Genomic DNA, 24,474 nt, shown 5'->3' on the forward strand with positions numbered 1-24,474 from the left:
CCATTGGGTTCGCCGACATCTACAACAAATTAGTGTTCTTTTCTTGCTAACGATAGCGACTAGAATCAAAGTGAGCATTCAAAATGCTTTTACTTCTATATTGGGAATCATTCTGGCCTTTGTAACATTCAATCAGCTCTTTCTGTCTTGGGGATCCTTCCCCTATATATAAAAAGGTAAATGCAGACATAAAGAAGTAGACAAAGCCAGGCTAAAGGATCGGGAAAACTTGATTAAATGGAAGCAAAGGTGGGATGTAGACAAAGAAATTATCGAATCAGGAAGCTGCAGTATGTGGATACTAAGATATATATACAGGACTTCTCATATTTTTAAAAAGACTACTGCACAACAATTTGTCATTTAGCAAAGCTAAGGTGATACCTTCCAGATTAACAGAGGATATACTGAGGTTACCTGCCAAAGGTTTGGGCCTTGAAAACAGAATTCGCTCTTTAGACTGGAAGGCAATGGAAATACTGCTTTCATTTATAACTGCTTTTCTCTTCAACCTGCTGAAAAGGAGGTAAGACTGCACAGGAGGCTGTCTCCAGTTTTACAAGCCAAATCAGTAACAGGTAACCTATGGAAAGCTGAGGTCCAGACTAAAGATAATCATGGTGAGGTCGTGCAAGCAAATCTTGCCTGAGAGTACTACATGTCAAAGAAGTACTTTGGTTATGAAAGCTCTTGTTCATAAACCCTATGAGGGTGACTTTGCTCTGCTGTTAAGGGGGTATTTTTCAAGTGCCTGCATTAAGATTCCCCCTTTTGATCTATATTCATACCAAGGGAATGCAGGGCAAGACTGTAGGCTACTTTAGCAGACTATCTTTGCTTACAAGACTCTGCCTCTGGATTTAGCCTTTGTCATCCATCCTTACATTCCCCACAAGAGGGAGAAATCTGCATCATTTTCAAAGCCTGTATCTTGCTGGTCAAGCACAGACTTTTTTCTTCCTAGCTAGTGCATGCTAATAGAAGCCAAGCATCTGGGCCTGAAAATGAATTCACAACAGATTGGATTAACAAGACCAAGGAATCATACTGAATTTGAGACAGTAGTGCTACATAGTACACTGGTGTTTTTCATATTAATTATGAACATAGCTACAGATACCAACAGAAGTGTGGAACTATTTCAGTCTCTTCCAGCAAAAGGATCAATAATGCATAAAAGAAAGAGTAATAAAAACACATGGAAAAAAATTACTCAAATGTATTTCAAAACTTATTCTTTGGGATCAAGCTGGAAGCTAGAAAAAGAAGAGCAGGAACTGTTGATAGACGCATTTGGAGGACTCCTACCAGTTGTTTACATGCATTGCCAATTAACAGACCGAGATCTTTCAGATGGAGCTTCTCACTGTTACCAGATATATTCTATTTGTGAATATGAAATCAGACAACAAATAAAGCAGCAAGCAGCTTGTCCTCTCAATGTTTTTAATCATCAGTGGTCCTCATCAGTACTACTATACATTCTTTTCCAGTTCATCCACTAAAAATACTGAGCTCACCTCTATGAGGTAATACACAGAAGCTCTGAAACATAAGGCAGAATAAATATGCTCCAACTTCAACAGTTTTGTATCTTTTATTCCCTTACATGCAGAGACAGTGACAACTCTTTTAAGACACAAGGAGCCTATTACTATAATCCACTTACTTTAAACATTGAGCTCATTAATAATGCTTTAGTCTAACCCCAACAGGTTCAAAACAAGAACTGCTAATCCATTTTAACTAGAATTCAGTACTTTTAAATCTTCCTTTACCACATTCACTCATTAAAAAAATGCAGCATAGTATCAATCAGATTATTAAGTGGTGTGGTAAAGTCTCACAGTTATTTTAGAAAACCGAAATACATCTAATAAATAAAATGCTACTTTTGTGTGGGCTCTGAAAATCACAAGTGAGTTCTGTAGGACATAAAATGAAAACTTAATAGAGTACATGAATGTAACCATAATTTAGAGAGAAGGCTAGACTGAATTTGAAGAAAGGGAAATAATAGCCACATACTCATGAATATTGTTCATTGAAGACATCCAAGAGGACCCTACTAGCAACTCATCTTAAAGAGGCTATTTTATTTATTCTTCACTAAAATTAATTACAGTCTCATTCAGCCTTACTGCACTCGTAAGAAAAGAAGTTATCTGGGAGCAAAAATGAAGCTATGTCACTGATCCAGAGGTGAAACTTTCCAAGGATAGAAATGGCAGTAGTTATATACCCTGGAAATAAAGACTAATCCAATAAAGTGCTCTGAAAATAACAGTGACAGTTTTTAAAATATTCCTGCAATAAATGAGACATTGTAAAGCTGAAATTTAGTGACATTACTTAGAGCAGGCTAAAAGAAACACAAAGACATAATTTTTTAACCTTCATGTGGGAAAAAATCATTTTAGTTTGAAAACCTGGGAAATGGATGATCTGGTAAAAAGAGATTATATCAGTCTTGATGACAGAATATGGAATGTTACAATAGACATAGAAAGTTACGAGTTCCATCTTTAACCCACATTTGTTGAATATTTGCATATGCATGAGAGGAAAGCTGGATTAAAGGAAACACAAAAATGTGACTACTGAGATGTTAATTTTTACAGAGTGTTCATATACTAAGAATCCTTTGAATGAAAACTACATGAAGATAAAACATAAATCAAAACCTTTTGAATTAAGACTTTTAATAGAAGAGAACTAGAATAGAAGATATTTTAGCATGTAAGTGTGTAGTGCTCTTGGGAAAAAAAAACATTAACATGTCAGAAGACAATACAGATAGCAGTAATAGAAATAAAGTTAAACTTCTGCCTGAATGCATAAATAGCTAAACCTTGAAGCAATATGGAAGATTGATGGAGCCCTCATTAGAAATAAAGTCTCTTTTCCTTTATAAGCTCTTTCCAGTTTGTTTCTGCAATACCACCCCTGCACAAGCAAACGTATTTCAAAGCATCACATTCCCAGTCACTGCAGAAATATAACAGAAACCAGAGATCATGTATTTCCTTACTCAACACAGAATTAGTATCTCATTCTTCCAGACATTAAATGAAATTGCCTGGAAAACAGAAGGATTTGGGGTAACTTAATTGTGGCCTTCCAGTACCTGAAGGGGACCTACAAGAAAGAGGGACCAGGCTGGATGGAACTCTGGTCTAGTGGAAGGTGTCCCTGCCCATGGCCAGGGGCTTGGAACTGGGTGATCTTTAAAGTGCCGTGCAAGCCAAAACATTTTATGATTCTATGAAATGGTTAATAGAAATTATGAACACTGTATTTTCCAGGTCTCTGAATTCTGTCAGTGACAGCAATCCTATGAGCATCATCTAGGGCTACAGACTGCATTAAACTGCAACCTGTGCATACACACTAACATAGAATATAGAGTTCTCCAGTAAACAGAAACCAGAATTTGTAAGAATATTTCAGTATTATAATATTAAATATTATTAACAAATTATAAAGAGAATCAATTAAATTAGATTTTATTATTTTTACTACATATAAAGGCAAAATTAAATACTTTTCCCTTCAGAGGTAGCACACTTCAAAATTTTTGCTCATTTCACATCCTAAAAGGTTTAGTACGCTTGGTTTCTACTGTTACTGATTTAGTCATCAGAAGTTGAGATTTGAATTTCAAGTATCAAAAATCATGCGAAAAATAAGCCTACCTATGCATACTGTGCCATCACTAAAAGATCAACCAAATTTACAAGCACCTACTTTAAAAACCAGGAGCAATACTGTATCTGAATAGTTATTTAGAAATACAATCTTGCAAATGAACCTAAGGCAAGACTGTATGAATTATGGAAAACAAGCCACAGTAAGGCAGCAGAGCCAATAGTTTTACATGAAACTTTCAATATACTCCAACTTCCCCTCATTTCACAGTTTACAGCACTTACATTGCTCATGGTCCATACCCTATTAGCGAAATTCTAAATTCACACTTCTGTATAGATTTAGTATTAACAGAGACTACTGATACGTTCTTCACTGACACACTGCAGTAGTCAGTATTCTACCACAGCTTTAACCCCAAGAGAAAAATCAAGAAGCTGTGCTAAAGCCCCATGTGAGGAGAGTCTGGACTGTGGTACTGCCATGAGGAACAACACACAAACTCCACTAAAAGAAGATAGGGTGTTGGTTAGTAATCTACATAAAACTGACAGTCCTCAGTTTCATCTCCTACATTCCCTTCTGCTTCCAAAAGCTCTATATAAATTAGCATTTCTGTACTTATATTACCTCAACTCACCTGGCATTCAGGAGCCTAAAAGGATACTGAGCATCTAAATCTACTGTTACCATCTGCCAAATACTCTGCTATTTGCAAGATATGCAACTTCTACCTTTCCTTATGGAGGGGAAATTTATAAGCCATTTATAAACATCTTTCTTCGATCCAGCTAAGAATGTATCCCAAAATAAACACATAAAAAAGTTTATTGATTGCAAATGCCCTTTAAGTAAATGCCTATATTAAAGATATCTTCTCCATCCAAACCCAACATTTCCAGCAGGAAATATCTTAAGTAGAGAAACAGTAACTACTTTTAGGACACTGCTGATGTAACTGAAGATGCTGCAATAGCAGCCAGTAGGATTGATGATTACGGAAACTCATTCTAGCACCCCACCTTGCAGATGTGCTTTCTCTGACACAGTGTTATGGTTACTTGTGAAAAGCAGTGACAATAAAAGGACAGCTTATTAAAATCCAAACCTACCTCACAGAATTTCTGTAACAATGCAGCCGGCAAAAAATCCTGAAGCTTTAACTGAACAGGAGGCCCAGTCCAATTGCTTTGAACAAAGAGCTGCAAACTCCCCACACCAAGCAGAAATATCAGCCTCTGCCTGCAATATAGATAAGAACAGCAATTAGCAACATCTTACATTTTCACTTAAGGCTACAAGAGCTGATTAAATCTTGTGCTAGCTCAAAACCAAAAAAAAAAAACACTCTCCTGTGAGGAGGGTAAATGAATTCAAGAATGCACAGAGGAAACTCCAAACATGTTTGTTTATAAAGGTTGCAACTAATGCCAAACATCTTGGAGGTGGAGTATATATATCAAAATTTAAGGCTATAAAGAACTATCAGAGATCAGAAGACATGCAAAGGATGCAAATAATCCAATATTTGCATATTGCATGGTTGTTATAGTTTCTTATGATATATCTAATTCTCAGCATTTTCACAGAAAAAACACTGCAATAGTATATGTTCCAAAAGAGCAAGTTTATTTTTGTTTTGACATAACTGTTGATTTAATTTAATTTTTTAATAAGAGGGAGTGAAAATAAAATCAAAAATTCAGGATACTCCCTCCAAGTTGGTTCAGATACTTTGGCAGTAAATAATATCTAATTCATCGTGGCCTTTTCTTTAAATAATAGTAATCTATTGAAAGATGAAATTAAGAGACTTTGTTTCATTTCTGAAACTAGGTATGGCAAAATTTTCTTTGTCTACAAGACTAAGCTCATTTTATATTACTATGATTTCTTTAGCAAATAGTCTATGTGGTCTGCAGAAGGCAGGGCACAATCTCTCAGAATTTAATAGTTAGTTTAACAGGTGTAGACTTTAAGATTTATATACAAACTTCTTGTTTGTTTTATGATACCTTAATGGCTCAGAACCTTATTGACAAAGGCCCTAACACATAGAAAATGGGCCTAACTACAAAAAGTTAGCATTTTAACTGTGCAGGTTTGATATAAACACTGGAATGTTAAGGAGCATAACTGAAACATAAAAATCTAGTCCTTTCTTTTTGCATCAGAAAGCAGAAACTTAGAGATGTAAGAGCGCTCCAATCAAACAAAAAAATAAAGTGTTGTACAACCCCCTAAAAACCAAAGCAAAATAGAAAAGCTGCACACAAACCAGCAGCTGGTGGGCAAGAATGCAACAAAAGATGCAGAACAATAGGAAAGAAGGGGTGGGGAACATTTAATTGAAAATGTAAAAAACCCAAAAAAACAAAACCATGTTTCAGGGGAGTGAGAGAACAAGGACTGGCATAAAGAGTTCTTGTTGAACAAGACAAGGTAACACTTACTGGCTGTCATTATTCAGCCAGTAACTATCTGCTCCAAAATATGCATATATGAATACATAACCAAGATCACCATTAAACTTCCAAATAACTCAAGAACACAAAGCACTAACAATTACTGTATACTAAATTATTACCACTACACATGAAATATCTACATTGGCATAAATTTCCTAATTTTTCTCCCATGATAAATTATACTTCAAAGCTTCTGAAAGGTAATACAGAGCAATCAACCATCCCTGCACTGTGATTTGATACTCTGGTCTTTTGAAGATCATTTTCATTATTTTATAATTTACAGTTTCTACTAGTAACAATTTATTTGTTTATTTTAACATTACTGATATTTATCTGGAAAGCAATCTTGCTTGAAGAGACACAGTTTTATTCATGCAGAATGCCTCCAGAAAAACTGATAAAAAAAAAATCCATTACTTTGGCTGGGATACTGTTTTTCCACTGTTAAATTTGTCATCACCATTTTTTTTTCCTACATTTTCAGATTCGTGACCAACTCCCAGTCTCCTTATCACTCACTCTGTACCAGAAAACCAATTTCAAGCTGTAATCCCTGTAAATGCTGATCTCCCTTGCCTATCCCCTCTTTTTTTTCCAAGAAAATGCATTCTGTCTCCCTGATTGCCCTTCACACTTACAATGCAGACCTGCAGATTCTCACCTCCCAAAGGCTGCCTGAAAAGCAACACAGAGATTGCTGCGAATGTCCCCTTTGCTAGAGTGATCTACAAAATTTAGTTTGCATTTATCCTTAGATATATGTCTGTATCCATTCATCTCATTTTTCCTTTCTCTGTGTGAATGGGGGTTTTGCTGCCTTTTTTTTAACACTGTTTACACCAAGTCCAATCATTCTTCATGATGCAGAATCACATGCTTAATATCCATATTGCTGTATCAAATGCTCCTCAAAAATAATGAACAGTGCATTTGTATTTAAAAAAAAATGGATGTGCATATAATGCTAGAATTTACAAACAAAATAAAAGAAAAAATATTCAATAGTCAGGTTCTGCTTAAGAGGTAACAGGTCTCTGTACTTCTTAGCGATGCCAGAAATTGCAGAAGAGTAGCCAAAACTACTCAGTGTCTAACTGCTATTTTTTTAATTCAAGAACATCAAAGCAAGAAACAGCAGAAACAGCAAAAATTTCTTCATTTTCAGTTTTCATTACAAACAGCACACCAGTTAACCAACCATGAGATGTTCCATGAGAATACCATTCTGTGTTCAGTTTGGGAAATCATAACAAGCTTTACTGTATGGACTTCTTTCACCAAGTTTGGTATTCATTTATATGTTGAGTAAGGTAGAAATAGTAAATACATGCTCAACAGAAAACAGTGTTAGAGCTCATTTCCTTGTTCCTTTAGATTTTGGAACCTGCACATTATTTCCTTCCAGTCTTTTGAATCAAACTGTACATCAAGCAAGGAATGCACCTTCTTCCTACGGAGCTCAGGAAAAAAAACAAAAAAGGCATTCCCCCTCTGCATGATTAAGACATATCCTATTGCTTCAGCCTCCAAATTTTGCTGATTAAAATGCAGCCATGAAGCTACATTTTCTGTAGAAATTGCTTTTAAGCATTGAAGTGAGTAGCAATAGCAGGAAAAGAGTAAAACAAAAAATATCCTATTCAACACATTTATTATAAGGAATGCTTAAATTTTAGGACATAAAAGCTTAAAGTGCCATAGTGAAAATGTGTCTGGGGCAGGGAAAAGAAGGCAATCAGTTTAAAGGATAGAAAAGTTGCACCAATTTTTAAAATGCTGCAAGATCATTTTTGTTACAAAACCACAGATTTGAAAGTGGAAAAAGTTACAGAGAACTTGTCCAAAGAAATTACCATCTAGATCCAAATTTTGAGCTGTTTTGCCCTCAAGCAGCTCAGTTTTAGCTTCAGAAAAAGGACTCCTTAAGAGTTCTTTTAACACTATTACAAAGCCATCCTTTAAACTGTTTATATTGTGCAAAAAAGAATAAGATTCACATTATGCAACTTTCTCTTTCCAATTGAATTAAACTCCTCATGTGTTTTTAAATCTCCAGAATTACAACTTTCAGTTCAAGAAAAAAAAATTATTTTTACTTATCCCATCTATAGAAAGTCACAAGAAAATCAGTGTCTTACTGGATTTTCTGGGCTAGAACTTAAGAAGTTTGCTGCACTTCCTTTGAATCACTCAGTGGAAAAAGAAAACTACATTTTAGGCATTAAAAATATAGAACCCCCCAAGTTTTATCATAAGCAATGGAAAGTCTGGATGCAAAGGTTACATAGGTTCCTCCCATAAGGCCTTCACAGGACATAGGGTCTGCAGGTAGGAAAAATAACTATGTGACACATTTTAATCCAGAAAGTCATCGGAGACCAAGATAGTACAGGTCAAAGTGCTGTGCAGCACCTACCTAAAATAGGAAATTATCTGTCTTTCAGACAAGCAACTTCAGTAGAAGTTTTTGTATAAGAGAAAGCCACAACTTACTTCCTTCAGCCCCCAAAACTTCTTAAATTATTACTAATGGAGCTTGAAAAATTCACTTGGATGCTACCAACAAAACTGTTTCTAGCAGACACTGATAGGTTTTGAAGACCCTTTGCTTTCATTTTGAATAAAACTTCAGGCTATAATTTTGAGCAGAAAACCCTCTGTCTGCTTCTGAAATGCTAAATATTGCAGATCTGTCTCCATATATTCTGGCAAGGGGGCTTCTAATACAGCCCAAAACTGCAGAGCAAAAAAGAAAAACCACAAAGACCATAGAGCTGGAGCGTGAGCAACCAAGGAACAAATTCCTTTGTTGTCTGCATTAGGAGTGCAGGATACATATAAAGTTCCACTGATACAGACTGTGATTACCTTCAAGAAACTGAATGGCTTAAAAAGACAGCAACACATATTTGAAGCAATAATTAAGATCAGGATTGAGTCTGTTTCAAGTCCTGACTGATTTTTCTTTCCTTGTCACATTATTCAAACTACCGCAAGGTGACAGAATCAAGAAATATTGAAAAATTTATCCAGCTACTAGTTAACAGTAACAGCACAGCAAAATAAGGAAAAAAAAAAACAAAACAAGAAACACCTAGCAAAAAGCATGCATGGGAAAAACCTCTGAACATTAACTCAGAAAGCAGGAGTGCATTGTATTGTGCACCACACCAGAAGATGAGTTTTTGACACACTATGATCACGAACAAATCTCAGCTCAGTTCTTCCAACATGCCAACTATTTTTTTTCTCTGATATTTTAGTAAAAACTCTTAGGTTTATGTGTGTCATACCAAAACACACATATCTGGACTCTGCCAACACTAACAGCTAACAACTACCTTCCTCTTTTATTTTCTAATCTTTATCTTCTCATATCTTTTGGTGAAACTTTTTTACCTTTTAAAATACCAATATATATGTACACACAACACACATAGCTTTCTGCTTCTACTATCCCTAGCATGTCAGTTTTCAGCCTGTTCATCATTTACACAGCAAACTGTAAACAGTAAATTCAGACTCCTTAACAGCAACAATTAGCACATACAGTACAATTAAGAGAGACTCTATCAGAGAAAGTCTTGGGAAGAAAATAATTAATTGATGAACAGCACCCATGAGTAACACCTTACTCATTTTTACATTAGAAGAGCAGAACAACCTCATTATAAGTCAGACTTAGAAATACAGGCATTGCTTGGACAGTAACATTACACAGTACTTCAAGCAGCCACATAAATGTAATACAACATTTCAGAGAGAAAACTGTTAATTGTTTGATGATATATGGCCAAATGAATTTATATGTGCGACTTCTTTATACCAGAACCTTCTGAGGTAATCACTGTAAATAAAGCTAATGTCTTCAACAAACCCCTGTATCACACCATCATTGTTTCTTTCACTGGACAGTAACAAACAGATGCCCAAGGGAGCCGGGGGGAAATAACACAAGAAATTTGTTTTCTCCTTTCCTGTCACTACAAAGATTTTAAAGGCCCTATAAAAATTCTACGTTTTTTTAATGCCTTTTGTAAAAATCAAACATAGCCTCTATTTAACTTTCATATAATAAATAATAATTTCCACCTTTCCACGTTATCGACCTCTGCAGAACAATCCAGGTAAGCTAGAATCTGTTTCTCCAAGTAAGTGTCAATGTTCTCCTCTGCCACAGACGATGCACTGAAAACATTCTGAATGGCTGAATTTGAAAATATTGCCTTGTATTTCCCATCAAACATCAATTGCAGCAATGATCCACTTTCTGGAAAAGAAACAAAAAAACAACACAGAAATCAGTGTCAACTTTCAAACAATTTTGTCTTTCAATACCTATTAAACCTATTCAAATGAAAATATCTACCACTCCCTTTCTAAAGAATGTGTCTTCATTTACACTGCAGGGAAAGTGCAGTTGCACTGAAACACAATAGCATCACTAGCAGGTGTCACTTTATTCAAAATAATTTGCATTAAAATTATTAAATTAAAATTTGCAGAAACGACCAGATGAATGTAAAACAAAAACTTGCACTGAAATTTCAGGAAAAATAAATGGATAGCCTTTAAGATACTTCACTTATAACAGCAGGATGTTCTTCCTTCAAAATATTTTAAATGAACAGCAAAACCCTATAGATAAGACAGTAATTTCACAGACCGGAGAATCTACTTAGGGGAAATGCAACAAAAAATGATTCAATATTTGCAGAATTCAGTCTTATGCAAAACTGCAGAAACTGCTCAGTCCTTCATTTACATGCTTAGAATACCCCCAAGCAATGGGCAATAAGATTTTATCTTTACAAAATAATTACCTCCTATGGTAACTATACTACCTCAATGAAAAGTCTACACATGGAGCAGATTCTTAGGAGTAATTACTAAGGTGGATTTAGACCCATGACAGTTTCTTAAGCCTGATTTCAAGACAGAGGGAAATCAAGAAATGCTATATATTTCTAAGAAGCTTCACACCCATCAAGTTCTTGACCCAGGCTACAACTTTATTCACAGAAGCTATCTTCAGATATGCTACAGTGCAACCAATACAGCAGTTGTTGGAACAATCTGGCCATGTTAAAACCTGCTGTTCTTGAGCAAAACCATTATCTGCCTACCCTGCAGCTGTGGCTACAACTCATGCAGGTGCACTAACTGTTTTTGGACCAGATGATGCAGGTGCTGGTGATGGTTCAGCTGAGGAAATGCAGAGGTCAGCACAGGATAAGTGCCTCACTATCAGTCTGTGATTCCAGCTGGGGATTGCAGCTCCCTGCACTCAGTAGCTGCACTAACATCAGCAGCCAAGGTAACCAGTTTAACACTGGCACAGCTGTGGATCCACACAAGCAGCAGCTGTGCAAAGAACTGATATGAATATCAACCCCAAACTCATCCAGCTAAACAAGTACTTCAAATTTTAGAAATACAGGAACACAGACGGCAGAACCACCTTCAATAACAGCAATGGATGACTCTGTAGGAATGGGTGACAGAGATTCATTCATTCTAAAATCTCTGCACCACATTGTTGACCGAAGTTTACTTCTGTTCTGCACAATGAGCTACTGAATGGTATAAGAGATAACATGTGCCGTGCATTATTTAAAAATACTTTAAGCTGTACCTGGAAGGACATACACAAAAGAATACCAGTGGTTCCACAATGCTGCCGACATCATGCCCTCAGAGAGAATGGAAATAACAAGAGACTTTTCTCCAACCTATTCTTTAGAGAGACTTTCTCTCACCAAATGACAACTTTTTTATATTGGATTATAGCTGCCCAGACAGGCAATGCTGTAGTTTGTAGAATAACTATGGGCTGTGAGGACATGTGATGATGAATGAGGAATATTGAGGTTCTTCTCTTTCCAGTAACATAACTGTAAGCACATAAAATCTGTTTTTGATTATGTGTGTAGCTTTTTATAGGACACTATACAAATTCAAGCTCACAGCTCTTAAATTTATTTTCAGGATCATCAATAAGAAGGGTCCATGTAAATGATGACTAAGAATCATCACAAAACCCACCATTTTCTATCTCTACTGCAAGATGCCTTTCTTCAACAAGTTTTCCCCATATCTTATAGCAGCACAGTACTCAAAGCACCTCAAAACAAACCAAAGCTAACAAACAATCCAACAAAAAAAAAAAAACAATCAGAAAAACTCCACGTGGTAAAGAGCATGCCCAACCCTTGCTGAAAAGACAGATGTGACAGATGTCAGTCACATCAGCTACCATTCCTGGACAGTACAATAATTAAGGCCAAATGAAAAGTCACATAATGAAATAAGACCTGATTAGCTCTGTATGGCTCTTTTCCAAAAATCTGTAAGTGCCTAGGTAAGGACAAATGAGATTTTCAATATACTACAACCTGCCACATGACTTGAGTATTTTAGTCCGCCTGAAACATGGAAGTACCTTTACATGACAAAGGTTACATTTTAAGAGCTGCTGAGCTCCCCTGCAAGAAAGCTGCGTCTAACCGAGTCCCGTCAAGAGACTATTTTCCACTGATCCCTCAAGCAACTGTGACCGAGTAACTAATAAATATGCAAAAGGCAGCTCGTGCCAGACTCTTCCTTCCCACGTTTTGCTCCAAGAGCGCGTTCCACCTCACTGCCAAGTTCCAACAGGCAGGCAGCCTTTCACCCGGGAGGCAGCCGGAGGGAGCCCCGTGTCTAAAAGCCTCCCGAGTGCCGGCATCAGGCGGGCGGCGCGGCGCCTGCCGGACCGGCACCGCTGCGGCCGTGGCCCCCGCCGCTCGCACCGAGAGCGGCCAAGGGAACCCTGCGGAGGCCCGGCCGCTCCTGCCGCCTCAGCCCTGCCGGCAGTGCCGCTCCCGCTCCTCCAGCCTGACAAACTCACGGCCTCCCCCACTCTTACAGCGCGGGCAGGAGGCCCTGGGAGCTCGACGAGGATCTGTCAGGGCACCAGAGGTGAAAACACCCGCGGGAGGAGGGAGCCGCCAGCCGCGGCCCCGGCTCAGTCCGGTGGCTCCGGACACGCACAAGGAGCGGGCACCTTCCCCGCGCCGGGCCGGGACCTCCCCTCACCTGCGGCCGCGACTTCGCCCTGCTTCCACTCCAGGGACTCCGCGGCGCTGAGGAAGCCCCTCAGCAGGGCGCGCTCCAGGGCCAGCATGGTCCCTCCGCCCGGGCCCGCCCCGCCACCGCCGCGACCCCCGCGCCCACAGAGACGCGCGCGCTGCCCGCAGGAGCCCTCAGCCCATGTGCGGACAGCGGCCGCAGGGAGCCGCCATGACAGCGGCGCGGGGCACGCCGGGAGGGCGCGCTGGCCCCGCCCCCGCCGCGAGCCGCCGCTGAGGGCGGCGTGAGGGGAGCGCGCGCACCGCCATGGCCGGGGAGGTCCCTTCGGCCGCCGGGGGCGGTGCTGACCCCCGGGCAGCGGCTTGTGAGGGAGCGGGGCGGGGCGCAGGCACGCGTGCGTATCCATGTGGAGTCTGCCTGGGCGATTCCCTGTGGAGAACCACCGGAGGGGTCAGGTTAGAAGGGAACGCGGTGGGTCAGTTGGTCCAACCTCCGTCGCCCAACCTTCCTGCTCCAGCAGGGTGATCCCAGAGCACATGGCACAGGATTGCATCCAGACGGTTCTGGAATACCTCCAGTGGGGGAAGACTCCACAGCTGCTTTGGGGAATTTGTTCCAGTGCTCAGTCACAGCCAGAGTAAAGAAGTTCTTCCTTACATTGAGCTGGAACTTCCTGTGTTTCTGCCGGTTGCCTCCCGTCCTATTGCTTGACCCCACTGAGCAGAGCCTGGCTCCATCCTCTTGGCACCCTCCCTTCAGATATCTATACATCCTCTGTGGAGAATCCTCTGGGATCCTGGGCAGGTGCAGGCTCAGGTGCCCAACACTCAGGGCAGGCAGCTCAGGATCGTGCTTTGGTCTAGCCCGATGTTGATTTCAGCACCTGTCCAAACACAAGCTTGATATTATAAAAATTCCTATTGTGAGATTTTTGTGCTTTTTATTTTCAGGGAAAACCAGTAAAGTAACATTTTCCGTGAATAAATAGTTGCTAAGTATAATTCCTTAGTAAAAAGAAGGAATATTTTGCTGTCTTCCTCACTGTGAAAAACGCCAATCACTTGGTTTTTAAAAGTTTAATAATAATAATAAAATGGTTATAAAAATAGTAATACAATTAGAGTAATAAAAATTTGGAGTTAGGACAATTACAAGACAATAAAAAGCAAAGAATTACGGACGTCCGGATGCTCTCAGGCACTTAAGCCACAACAAGCATGCCTTGTGAACAAAGGAATAACCTTAAAAGCAATAGCCTGTTGCATATACAAAACACTTCATTATTATGCATATATTTTATTTAAAACAAGAAATTCGTCTGGTACTTGTCAAAAAGTTTCTGTTAATTCCCAGCGCCTTCGAGTCTAAGTTAGGCTTGAAGAAGTTCGTTTCTGTTGATAAGGAAAGCCATAAATTCTTATCCTCTGGAAAATTTAGGGGTTTCTGTAATTGTTATCTTTGTGCGAATAATTCCTTGATTATCTCATCTCTTTCTTGAGATAGTTAAAAAGTATCTTACATAGTATAGTTTCTATTTTAACATTGTGTTATAATCTAAAATACATTCAACACACTACTTGAGAGAACTAATACTGCATAACTTTCCAACATTACACATATAATATTCATTGTAACTATTGCGTAAAGCCAATCATAAAGTATGCATTTTTCACACTCACCTCTGCCACTTCCCCCAATGTGTGGGGTTCCACCCTTACAGTTCAGTTCTGGGAGCATCTAGAAATATCTGGAAGCTGCAGCAGGTATGTGGGCAGGAGTACCCCTGGCAGGAATTATGCACTGGGCTGTTTGTTACTGCTGATGTAAAAGATAGTTTGGGATGTTTGTCAGTTGCCACAGACTTATTGAAATCTGCTGCTTAAGTTTGTTTCCCTAAACTATTTGAAGAATATACATTTATTTCTTAAAGAACAATCAATACGCTTTCTTTGCATCCAAGGATTGCTTCTGCCAGATGGCTCAAGGGGAAGAAAGTCTTTGCAGGGCTGTGTAGTGCAGATTCAAGATTTTTGCATAGTGCTGCTTATTGTTTCTAAGCAGTAAGTAGATAAAATTTCTGACACGACAGTTTTCAGAGAATAACCTTCATCTTTAACTCTTTTCTGAGAGTGTGAGAAAATTATCCATATGAAATGTGCTGCTGTGGTATCTGAACTAGCGTATTTAATATCAAAAAAATAGATACCTGTGCTGCTGTATTGATGCAGTATTTATCTTCTGCTGCAGAGTTTTTTCCTAAAGCTTTTTGAAACAGATGATCTCCTTGTGGACTACCAAAAAACCCTGCTTACTGTAAAAGAAAAAGATTTGTAAGCTTCAAACAATTAATATTAATATAGATTTATTATTATGACATTTTAAGTGACACAATGAGCTGCTGTTTGTAAAAGTTGCTGTTACATGATTTTTAAACTGATCCTGAATTCTGTGTGCCAGGTCTCTGGTACCGCTGGGGAGAGAGGCAATTGTGTTGTGTGCCATTTTTGAGCAGGAGTAAATTTGTTGTTTGAAGAGTGGGGAAAGGGGAGGAATTGTCAAAGAAAAACTGGCTCATTGGGATACCAGGATGAAAATTCGCAGGACTGTGTGACCAAATTTCTGCAATTCTAAGGAGCACATTTGATGCACCTGGTGAGAGTAGGGGAAATGCAAGGTTCATATTGGGGAATTGTATCAGTTTTTTTTTTGCTTTGGCTCTGTAAGTTCAGTCAAGTTATATCCCACTAACCCATTGGTCTCTGTGATTCATCATATTTAAGGTTACATCACCTTAGTTACGGTACCAGAAACTTCAATCTCGTTGGAAGCTTGGGGGGCCCCAGTAGACATCAGGTAAATGTTGAAACTATATTCTTGGATTTTGCTGAGTTATTGCACAGGTGGTCCCTCAGAAGGCTCCCAGCACATCCACTGCTTTTCCAGTTTACTATTTAAAAATAAACTTAGACTTGCAGTCTCCAGGTGACAAGGGCAAAGGAAGGCAGTTATTACACAGCTGTTACGCCCTCCCAGCAGGATATCTCGGGCACAGGCACGGACGTGATGCTTGGCGTGCATTGTGCTTGCTTCACTGCACTCACCAAGCAGCTCTGCATCCTTTGAGTCTCTCTGACCACTTGGCCAATTTATACTCTTGCTTCACCAAACCCCAAAGAACAAAATCACTGAGAAGTCAGTGAAGTGCAGGTAAAAAATCTACCTTTCAAATGTGCTGAAATAATAGAGGCTAGGGAATTCTTCTCTTCCTCACAACTTTATAAAGCAGTAACAGTTAGTATAGGCTACTGCAGCACAGGAAAAGAAAGAGTGATCCAAACCATTCTTCGGGAATGTAAAATGAAGAACATGGGCAGTTTCAAATAACCCCGGACAGCTCTTCTCTGGCATTGTGGCAACTCTTCTAGGAGCTGACATTAATTTCATTAATCATTTGGAAAAGAATATGTATTAATATTACTGTATCTCTTTTTGTATGGTATTCAGGATGAGTAAATAAGTAGAAAAAGAGGAAGTAGGTCTCCAGTAAATACTTATTCTGTCTGTAAAATACAGCTTTAATATCTGAGGTACAGTATTCCCACTTGTAATAGGTTAATTTTTCTAAAATTTAGTCATTTAATAGAAAATCTGTTGCCATTCCTGATGTCCATGAATAAGTATTTGCTGACTATTTTGCAGATGTTGCTCTGTTCCTTCTTTTTTCTCCTTTTTGTCACATCAGAACATATCTCATCTGAACTTTAAGAACTAATTATTACCTGGTTGGTTAGCAGAAATTTGCTCTGTCTCAACTACATAAGATCTGTGAGTTTTAGATGAAGAAACCAAAGTTTATGTGGAAATAATTCAATTTACTGTTCAACAAAAGAATTCAGAAAGTAGACATTTGCAAAGTATTTAATGCCTTCTTATATGAGCTCATAGAGAAGCATTATTTTATGATGTCTAATTTTTTTTAACCAATATTTTCTTGCTTTGCTAGCTTCAAAAAGAGAGAAGGATTTAAAATTAGATATAAAAAATATTGAATGGCTCTCATTAATTGGATTCTCTTTGGTAGTCTGGAGAAAGAAAGCCAAACAAAATTGGTTCTAGTCACACTACATCACACAAATTTTAGCTGAAACAGAATATTTTTTTAAAACTACATATGATAATTTTAATCTCTTCACCTACAAACATGATTATATTTTTGAACATAGAATGTGTATGGTTACCTGTAAGCAGAAATATGGTTTTGAGATTACCTCACATAGAATAAAGAGAGTGAATATTTCTGGCTCTTGGATACATTTGTGACACAACCAGGTCATGGTGGCTGCAGTGCTCCTGCCAGGTCATCCCTGTGGGGCTGCGTTGGCACGAGACTGGTGGCTTCATCAGAAGCACAGACTGTGTCAGGCAGCAAACAACAGGGGGATGATGAGTTCCTGATCTGGAGATCTCAGCTGGATCCTTAACATATTGTCTGTCACCTGGGAAGAGTGAAGCTCTTGGATATCGTCAGCACCAATTGTGCCTGAAAATCACTCGCAGTGATGCTTTTATGTTGGGCCTCCAAAATCTGGGGCATCTCTGTGACTTTTGACTTCAGTAACATTTGGTACATGACTTAGGGAATAAGGACCATTGGTCATTCCTGGTTCATATGTAAGATTTGGCGAGTTCTGTGGGTGAAATATGGCATGTTATATTAATATAGAGTATTCCATGTGAGTCAGCAGAAAATACCAGATACAGCTCTGTGACTATTTTTATAAGAATATAAAAAGCAGTTCTCTTCATCTTTCTGCCTTAGATTCTTAAAAACATGAGCTGAATTGTTACATGAAACACTAATGCATTTGATGCAAATTGGATTCCAGAATTGTTTTAGATCTACAGAACAGTCACCAAACTCAGATGTTACAATGTACCTTCCCGTACAATTCTTCTAACTAATTAGCATGAAGGATTTAACAGTGGTATTAGCTTAAATGCTCTCTGTTGATTTGTAATGACAGGAACACAATAAGGAACATTCGGCTTGATGAGAAGAGTACTAGCCTAAAAACTTCTGTTGCTCACAGCTTTGCCAAATAGCATAAATACTATGTTTGATATTTTCTATTTGGAAAATGTTCCTTAGCTTGGACTTCTAAGCAAACTAGGTGCAATTTCTCCCTATTTTTAAACACAGGCACAAAAATGTTTGTTCCTGTATTTTTTACTCTTCTCTGAAATGTGTATTTTGGATGAGGAGGTATTTAGTGATTAGGAGTGTTGTGGTCTGTATGTCAGAGAAGTACTTTTTGCCATCTCAGTTTAAATTTGTGTAAGTAAAAATTCAGCATAGCTTTGCAGTGTGATAGAATTATAATCACAGCGGAATAGAACTTACAAGAACCAAATATTAAGGCAGGAGGCCTCAAATTCTGGAAGTCTCTGGAAAAGATAGAAATCCAAGTGTTCTAGTGAATTTAATTTGGATAATCACTTGTGCAATATTTATGAGAAGTTGATGTTTTATGGTAATTGCAAATGTTATTTTGGACAATACGGGACATCACTGTGGATGCTATTGGTTCTCCAAAGTTTAAGGCAGGCAAAACTGACTGCAATGTTAGAAGTTGCAAAGAAAAAGGTTCTAGTAAAATAAATAACTAGATTATAGTGGAGGGAAATAGATGGAGAGAAAATATTCACATTTAAAACACCAGTAGATCTCAATGTCCTTCAGCAACCAAAAATCTGCACTGAAATGATTTTTCATATTCTCCATAATGAGTTTCTCCCTAAATCTTTGAAACTACTAGCTTCTTTGAGGATTAACTGTCCTGGCAAGAACAACAATAAGATAAATGTTCTCTTTCAAAATCTGCCTCAACACGCTTGTCAATATTTACTATATATTTATAACTTGACATGGTGAAGGATTGATGAGATCATTACCGTGGATTAGGATGACTCATTTCCCTGTCCTCCATGACTGCTCCTGCTTAGCTCTTTACTTCTCCTGACTGCCCAAAGGAGAAACTGACGTGTTCTGAGCAGGCTTCCAGAGAGTTGGAAGAAATCAATCCATTCTTTTACAGTCCTTGAAGATGTCCAAAGGATTCTTCTAACAAATTTTCTGTGTAAAGTCAGCACTCAAGTGATTTTTCATTCATCTTGCTGCTGTTAATCATTAGACCCCACAGACATTAGGAAATCTGTTTGTGTCATTCACAATCTCTTACTTTCCACAAGCAAAACTCTTGGTATTAAAAAATCAGGCTTTGACTTTCACTGGTAACTTCTGTACCATCTTTCAGATCCTATGGTACAGTGAGTGGTATCATATTCCAGTCCTCTTCTAGGTTTCTTGTGGCTAGTAGGATGAAAATAAGTTCCTATAGGTATTCTAACTGTTCTCAGCAGCAAAATTATGCCTTACTTTTATGGCTGTGGGAAATTCTTTCCTCTTCCTGATGTTGTAGGTTTAGGAACAATCTGGTAGAGTTATGACTAGAAATGCTTATGATGAGAAAGAACTTTTTATACCTACTGATTGCCTGAACTCTGCTGATCTATTTATACCTCCATTCTGTTCAAAGACTGCAGACTTATTAGTGAAAATAGATTAGGAAATAGTAAGGGATTAGCCCATGTTTACAGGTTAATTTTGTTCTGCCATGAAATAAGCTGCAGGGTGTTGTGATCATACTTTGAACAGGAGGGTAAGAAAAACATTCATACCATTCTCAACCTGTGCACCTGAAAGAAAAGCAGTTGCTTTAGACTTACATTGTATCTCAGAGGAAGAGCTCTTCTTGTTTAGCTTTATGAATAAAAAAAAAATTACTAACAACAAAACAGTTCTGGGTTTTGGTCCTTATCTGCTCCTAATTTTAGGATATTTGTCTGAATTGTCTAAGGCTCTAGGCTTCCTGATAAAGAATGATCTGAAACAAATACAGATATTATACTAAGGAGCAAATTTGTCTAAATCCAGATTTGCAGTAACAAATTTAGAAAAATATATTTTAAAATCTTATGAGAAAGTTATTAGATATGTAGGAATCTATCAAGAGCTGGAGAATACTTTTTATCTTTGTATGGATTCACACACAGCAAAAATATGTTGGTGGTCTGACATCCCAGAGTGGCTTTGAATTGTCTGAATCACAGAACTGCATCACAATGACTCATTCTTGTTGCGTACTGACATCCCTGCTGGGAAAGAACTGCTGTCTCTCCCTTGTAGCAATTTCAGTTGGCACATTTTTGTTTTCTCTTCCCAATGAAGTTTCTGTCCTAACAGACATCTACAGTGGAGCTTCCCTTCTTCAAGAAGACAAGTACTGTTTTGCAGGTGCAGTAAGTCACTTATTGCTCTATTAGAAGCAAGTATTCATTCCTCCAAATGGAAGAGGAATTAAAACCCTAACTCCAGTTTCTAGGGACTTTGCTGTAATTGAATTCCTTCCCCTGTCAACACACAAGAGTATAACACAGGCAGAATGCTGATCTGTGCTGTTTTATAGATGTAACATCTAAACCCTTTAGAATAAAGATGCTAATCCTTATAAAACAATCTTGTGTGCAGCCACCAAAAGAAAGGCCTCTGTAAAATGAGATGATCAGCCAGTACTACAAATGCTTTGTATTCAGTTCTACTCAGCTCAGAACTATCCATCCTGGGATGAAATGGTACTTATTCTGTGGGTTTTGCCACTATACATCAGTCCTAGATTAAGTGACCCAGGAGTGGCACACATAGGAGAGATCCTTCACTGACTGTATATTCTTCTAATCTCTCTGGATGTAGATGAGACATTGTGTTTTCAGGGCAGATCTCCAAATTTATGCTGAGGGCAGGGAACACAATATATCCTTTTTCCAAAAATTGTGATGATCTCACCCAGTCCCCCTTGCTTATCATCCTCTATAACCTTAGTGATATAGCAGGTGATCTGTCCTTCCACAAAGTCGCTGGAATTGTTGCTCACTGCATTTTTCACAAAGACTTTTCAGGTGAATGTTAGTATTACTGCCAAATTCTTGTCAGCACACTTGGGCTAAGAGCATATGACTTAATCTCTGGCAAAAGTCCTACAGGATTTGTTTCTGAAAATTGATAAGCCCTCACAAGTTGAGGAGAGATCAGGCTAAAGAGGCATAATCAAGTGCCCTCCCGAATAAAAACATCCTTTCTTAGAACTTCCAAGGAATATATTTTGTGTCTCTGCTGCTACCTGTGTCTTGCTAGTGCTCTTAGATCTTCTTGTCCAGACCTATTTTTCTTTTTTAACTCAGTGAAGCCATGTCTTGACTTTTCTTGCCCAGGAAATTGAAGCTTAGGTTGTTTTTTTTTTTTTTTTTTCCCAAAATTTCCTTTGGAGTTGGCAGCAATTCTAAGACTGAGCTACAGATTCATCATTCCCATGCTGGATGGTCACATGCCATTTTAACCTTCAATGCAGATAAACTTTGTAAAACTGTTCAGTTTTTCCTTTGTTGTCACATAATCCTTTTGAGAACCTATTTATATAGTCTTTCTTCCACCAAAAGCTCTGCTGAAGTGATGAAACATATTTTTCACTTATGTATTACATTTTAATGATCAATTTTTTAAATTGCTGGAATCAATTATGATAAATTCATTGAGGAATTTTTAAGCTAATGTGTGATCACAGGATCTGTGCTCAGAAAGAAATAAATTTAGATTTCTTGACCTTTAGGAACAGGTCTATTTGTTTTGGTTTGGTGTTTTTCTGACAATGGATAAAGCATCAAGGAACCAGAAAGTTCTTTTAAATTCCTTAGCTTTTTTCTCTCCTGTTAATCAGCAATTCTCAGGTTCTCTCTGTTTTCCTTCTCAAATATTGCTATTTTCTTTATGAACTAGCCTGTAAAAAAAAAAAAGTCAAAAAAAGGGAAGTTTTAGGGGAGTTCATGATACTCTTCCCCTTTGTAAAAAGTTGCTGTAAAAAAGACACACAATGCTCAGCACACACTTGGACTTTCATGGTCTTCTGATGCTGCAAGCTTTGCCTAAATGATCTCTGGATGAAGGTTTTTCTGTATGATTTTGTCTCCTCTGAAGTTTTTCTCTGAGCCATGAATCCCCACAATATGAAATGGCTGCATTCACATTTGCTGCTGATGAAATACATGTTGCACAGAATATGCTGGCTTAACTTTCATCAGTACAGACCTTTCCTGGTCTGCTCCACTGAAGCTGTAATCAGGAAAAGGGGGACAAGATCTGTCATGGATGGTTGTGATCTGAGAAATAGATTTAAAATGATATGTCCCGTTTGCAGTGCTGCTCAATCATACTGTAAGAGTTTTTAAAGATTTTAGAAAAATTATTCAAAACATTTAGTTCCTCTGCTGTTTCAGCTTGTTACCTCAGTCCCCACTCTGCTCCTAGGCAGAGCCCTAAAATGAGTAATAAGTCTCATTGTGGGAATGACACCTGCATGACCTTAAAAAGATGAGCCAGAATTACAGCTTTGATTGTAAACAGTTGGCACTCTTTCTTGGTATTTTTTTTCCAATTATTCAGTTTTAATGGCATTTCATCTACTGAAAAAACGCTTTATTACTTTTCTATAAACTTTCCTTCTTTTCTGTAGATAAGTATACTTATTAATAGTTGAATTTAGTTTGCAGAGTTGACATTGAGACTGGCTGGTATGGAGACAAATTCTGATAGCAACACAGCATGTTAAAGGTCAGGACTTAACTTAGTCTGGCTTCTAGTGTGGATAGATTCTCCTGTAATGTCTTCTTTCTGCTCCTGACATAGAATAATAGCTAGTTCTATTTACATCTCATTTTCAAGTCCCAAAGTTCCTGCTAGTACAAAAAAAAAAACAAAACAAAAAAAAAAAAAAAAAACCACAAAAACAAAAACAAACCAAAAGAGGTGCAGGATAAAAGATAGCACCCTTGCTATAGTGCATTTGTTTCTGGAAAAATGGAGGTGGTGTTCAGGACTTGATTTTTGTCCTACTCTCTTAAAAATAAATAAAGGTAAGATAAGGCTTTTATCCCTAAGTCACCTAGTTAATGTGACTTATGTTTGTTACATTGTGCAGCCCTCCAATTTCTAACTTAGAATTGTTTGGGTTGAAAGGGACCTTAAAGATCATTGAGTTGCAGCACCATGACTACAGGCAGGGACACTTTCCACTAGACCAGGTTGCTCAGGGCCCCATCCAATCTGGTCTTGAACATTTCTTATTTAAATGAATTACTTGTTAAATTTCTGAACTTAAAGGAATCTGCTTCAGGTATTTCATATGTGAAACCTGAGTTTTGCAGAGCCTATTGGTCCTTGTTAGAGAGGTTATACCAGCAATATTGTCTCTTTTTTGGTATTGTGTTTTTCCCCTTCTTCTAGTTCCTTACCTTTCCTTGCAATGACTTTTTTTTCTTAAAGTCCTTCTTAACAAAATAACAAAATGCATTTTCTGTGTGCACATGTGTCTCTCTCAGTTAATAAGCCATACTGTCCTCAATTTCTGGCAGTCACGTTTTTGGTGTTTCCACATTTTTAATCACTTATTTGGGAGCTTTGCTGCTGGTTTTGTTTTGTAGTATTATCTTCTCTTTACTGCTTATTGGGATTTGAGCTTTATACACATGGGATCTTCAATCACCATTTTTTGGCATCTTAACATCTTGAATTAATTTAAGCAGATGAAAGATCAATAGGTAAGGTCTTAAATATCCTTGATAGCCAGATGCTCCTATATTTCGCATGCAGAAATCTTCCATCTGCTGTCAGGTTGACAAATGAACCGAGTTTTGAATGTGTCCCCTGTTTAATGGCTGAGCATTCAGAGATTCCAAATTCAGTGTTCTGTCTCTGCACTGAAGTGCGTAGGCCTAAATGCAGGAAAGCTTCATGTTTATTATGTAGCACATACCTGATTTAGATATGTAAAGTAGTTAATTCAAATAGTTATTTTTAAAACATTTTTAAGTAACTTTAGACAAATTCCAAATGTAGACTCTTTTAACTGCTTCAGACTTGCACAAGTGACACTAGGGAGAGGCAGATGAGAAGCTTGTTTTAGTAGCTGACTTTTGAACTCTGGAAATGACAATGTAATCCTTTGTCACCTGTGTTCCCTAGCATTATTTCTTGAATTTGATATGCAGTTGCTATAAATCAAAACTTTGTTACCTTTGTACAGAGATATTTCAGTTGCTCTTAGATATTATTGCATTATTCCAACCTTTCTAAAAGAAGCTTCAAAACATCTATAGTAGGTACTCTATTGTCTGA

The 24,474-nt window shown here is 38.0% G+C and overlaps 1 protein-coding gene across 1 annotated transcript in view; it reads right to left on the reverse strand.

Moving 5' to 3' along the window:
• The window catches only part of TTC27 (tetratricopeptide repeat domain 27), a 113,811-nt gene extending 100,402 nt beyond the window's left edge, over window positions 1-13,409 (reverse strand). The window contains exons 1-3 of the mRNA XM_053974470.1: window positions 13,197-13,409; window positions 10,212-10,389; window positions 4,761-4,890 (exon numbers count right to left, since the gene is read on the reverse strand). Coding sequence (XP_053830445.1) covers window positions 4,761-4,890; window positions 10,212-10,389; window positions 13,197-13,284 — 396 coding nt within the window. The 5' untranslated portion in view covers window positions 13,285-13,409. The remainder of the gene's footprint in view (window positions 1-4,760; window positions 4,891-10,211; window positions 10,390-13,196) is intronic.
• Between the last annotated feature and the right edge of the window lie 11,065 nt (window positions 13,410-24,474).

The sequence above is a fragment of the Vidua macroura genome, chromosome 3, assembly GCF_024509145.1.
Source record: "Vidua macroura isolate BioBank_ID:100142 chromosome 3, ASM2450914v1, whole genome shotgun sequence".
NCBI classification, from domain to species: Eukaryota; Metazoa; Chordata; class Aves; order Passeriformes; family Viduidae; genus Vidua; species Vidua macroura.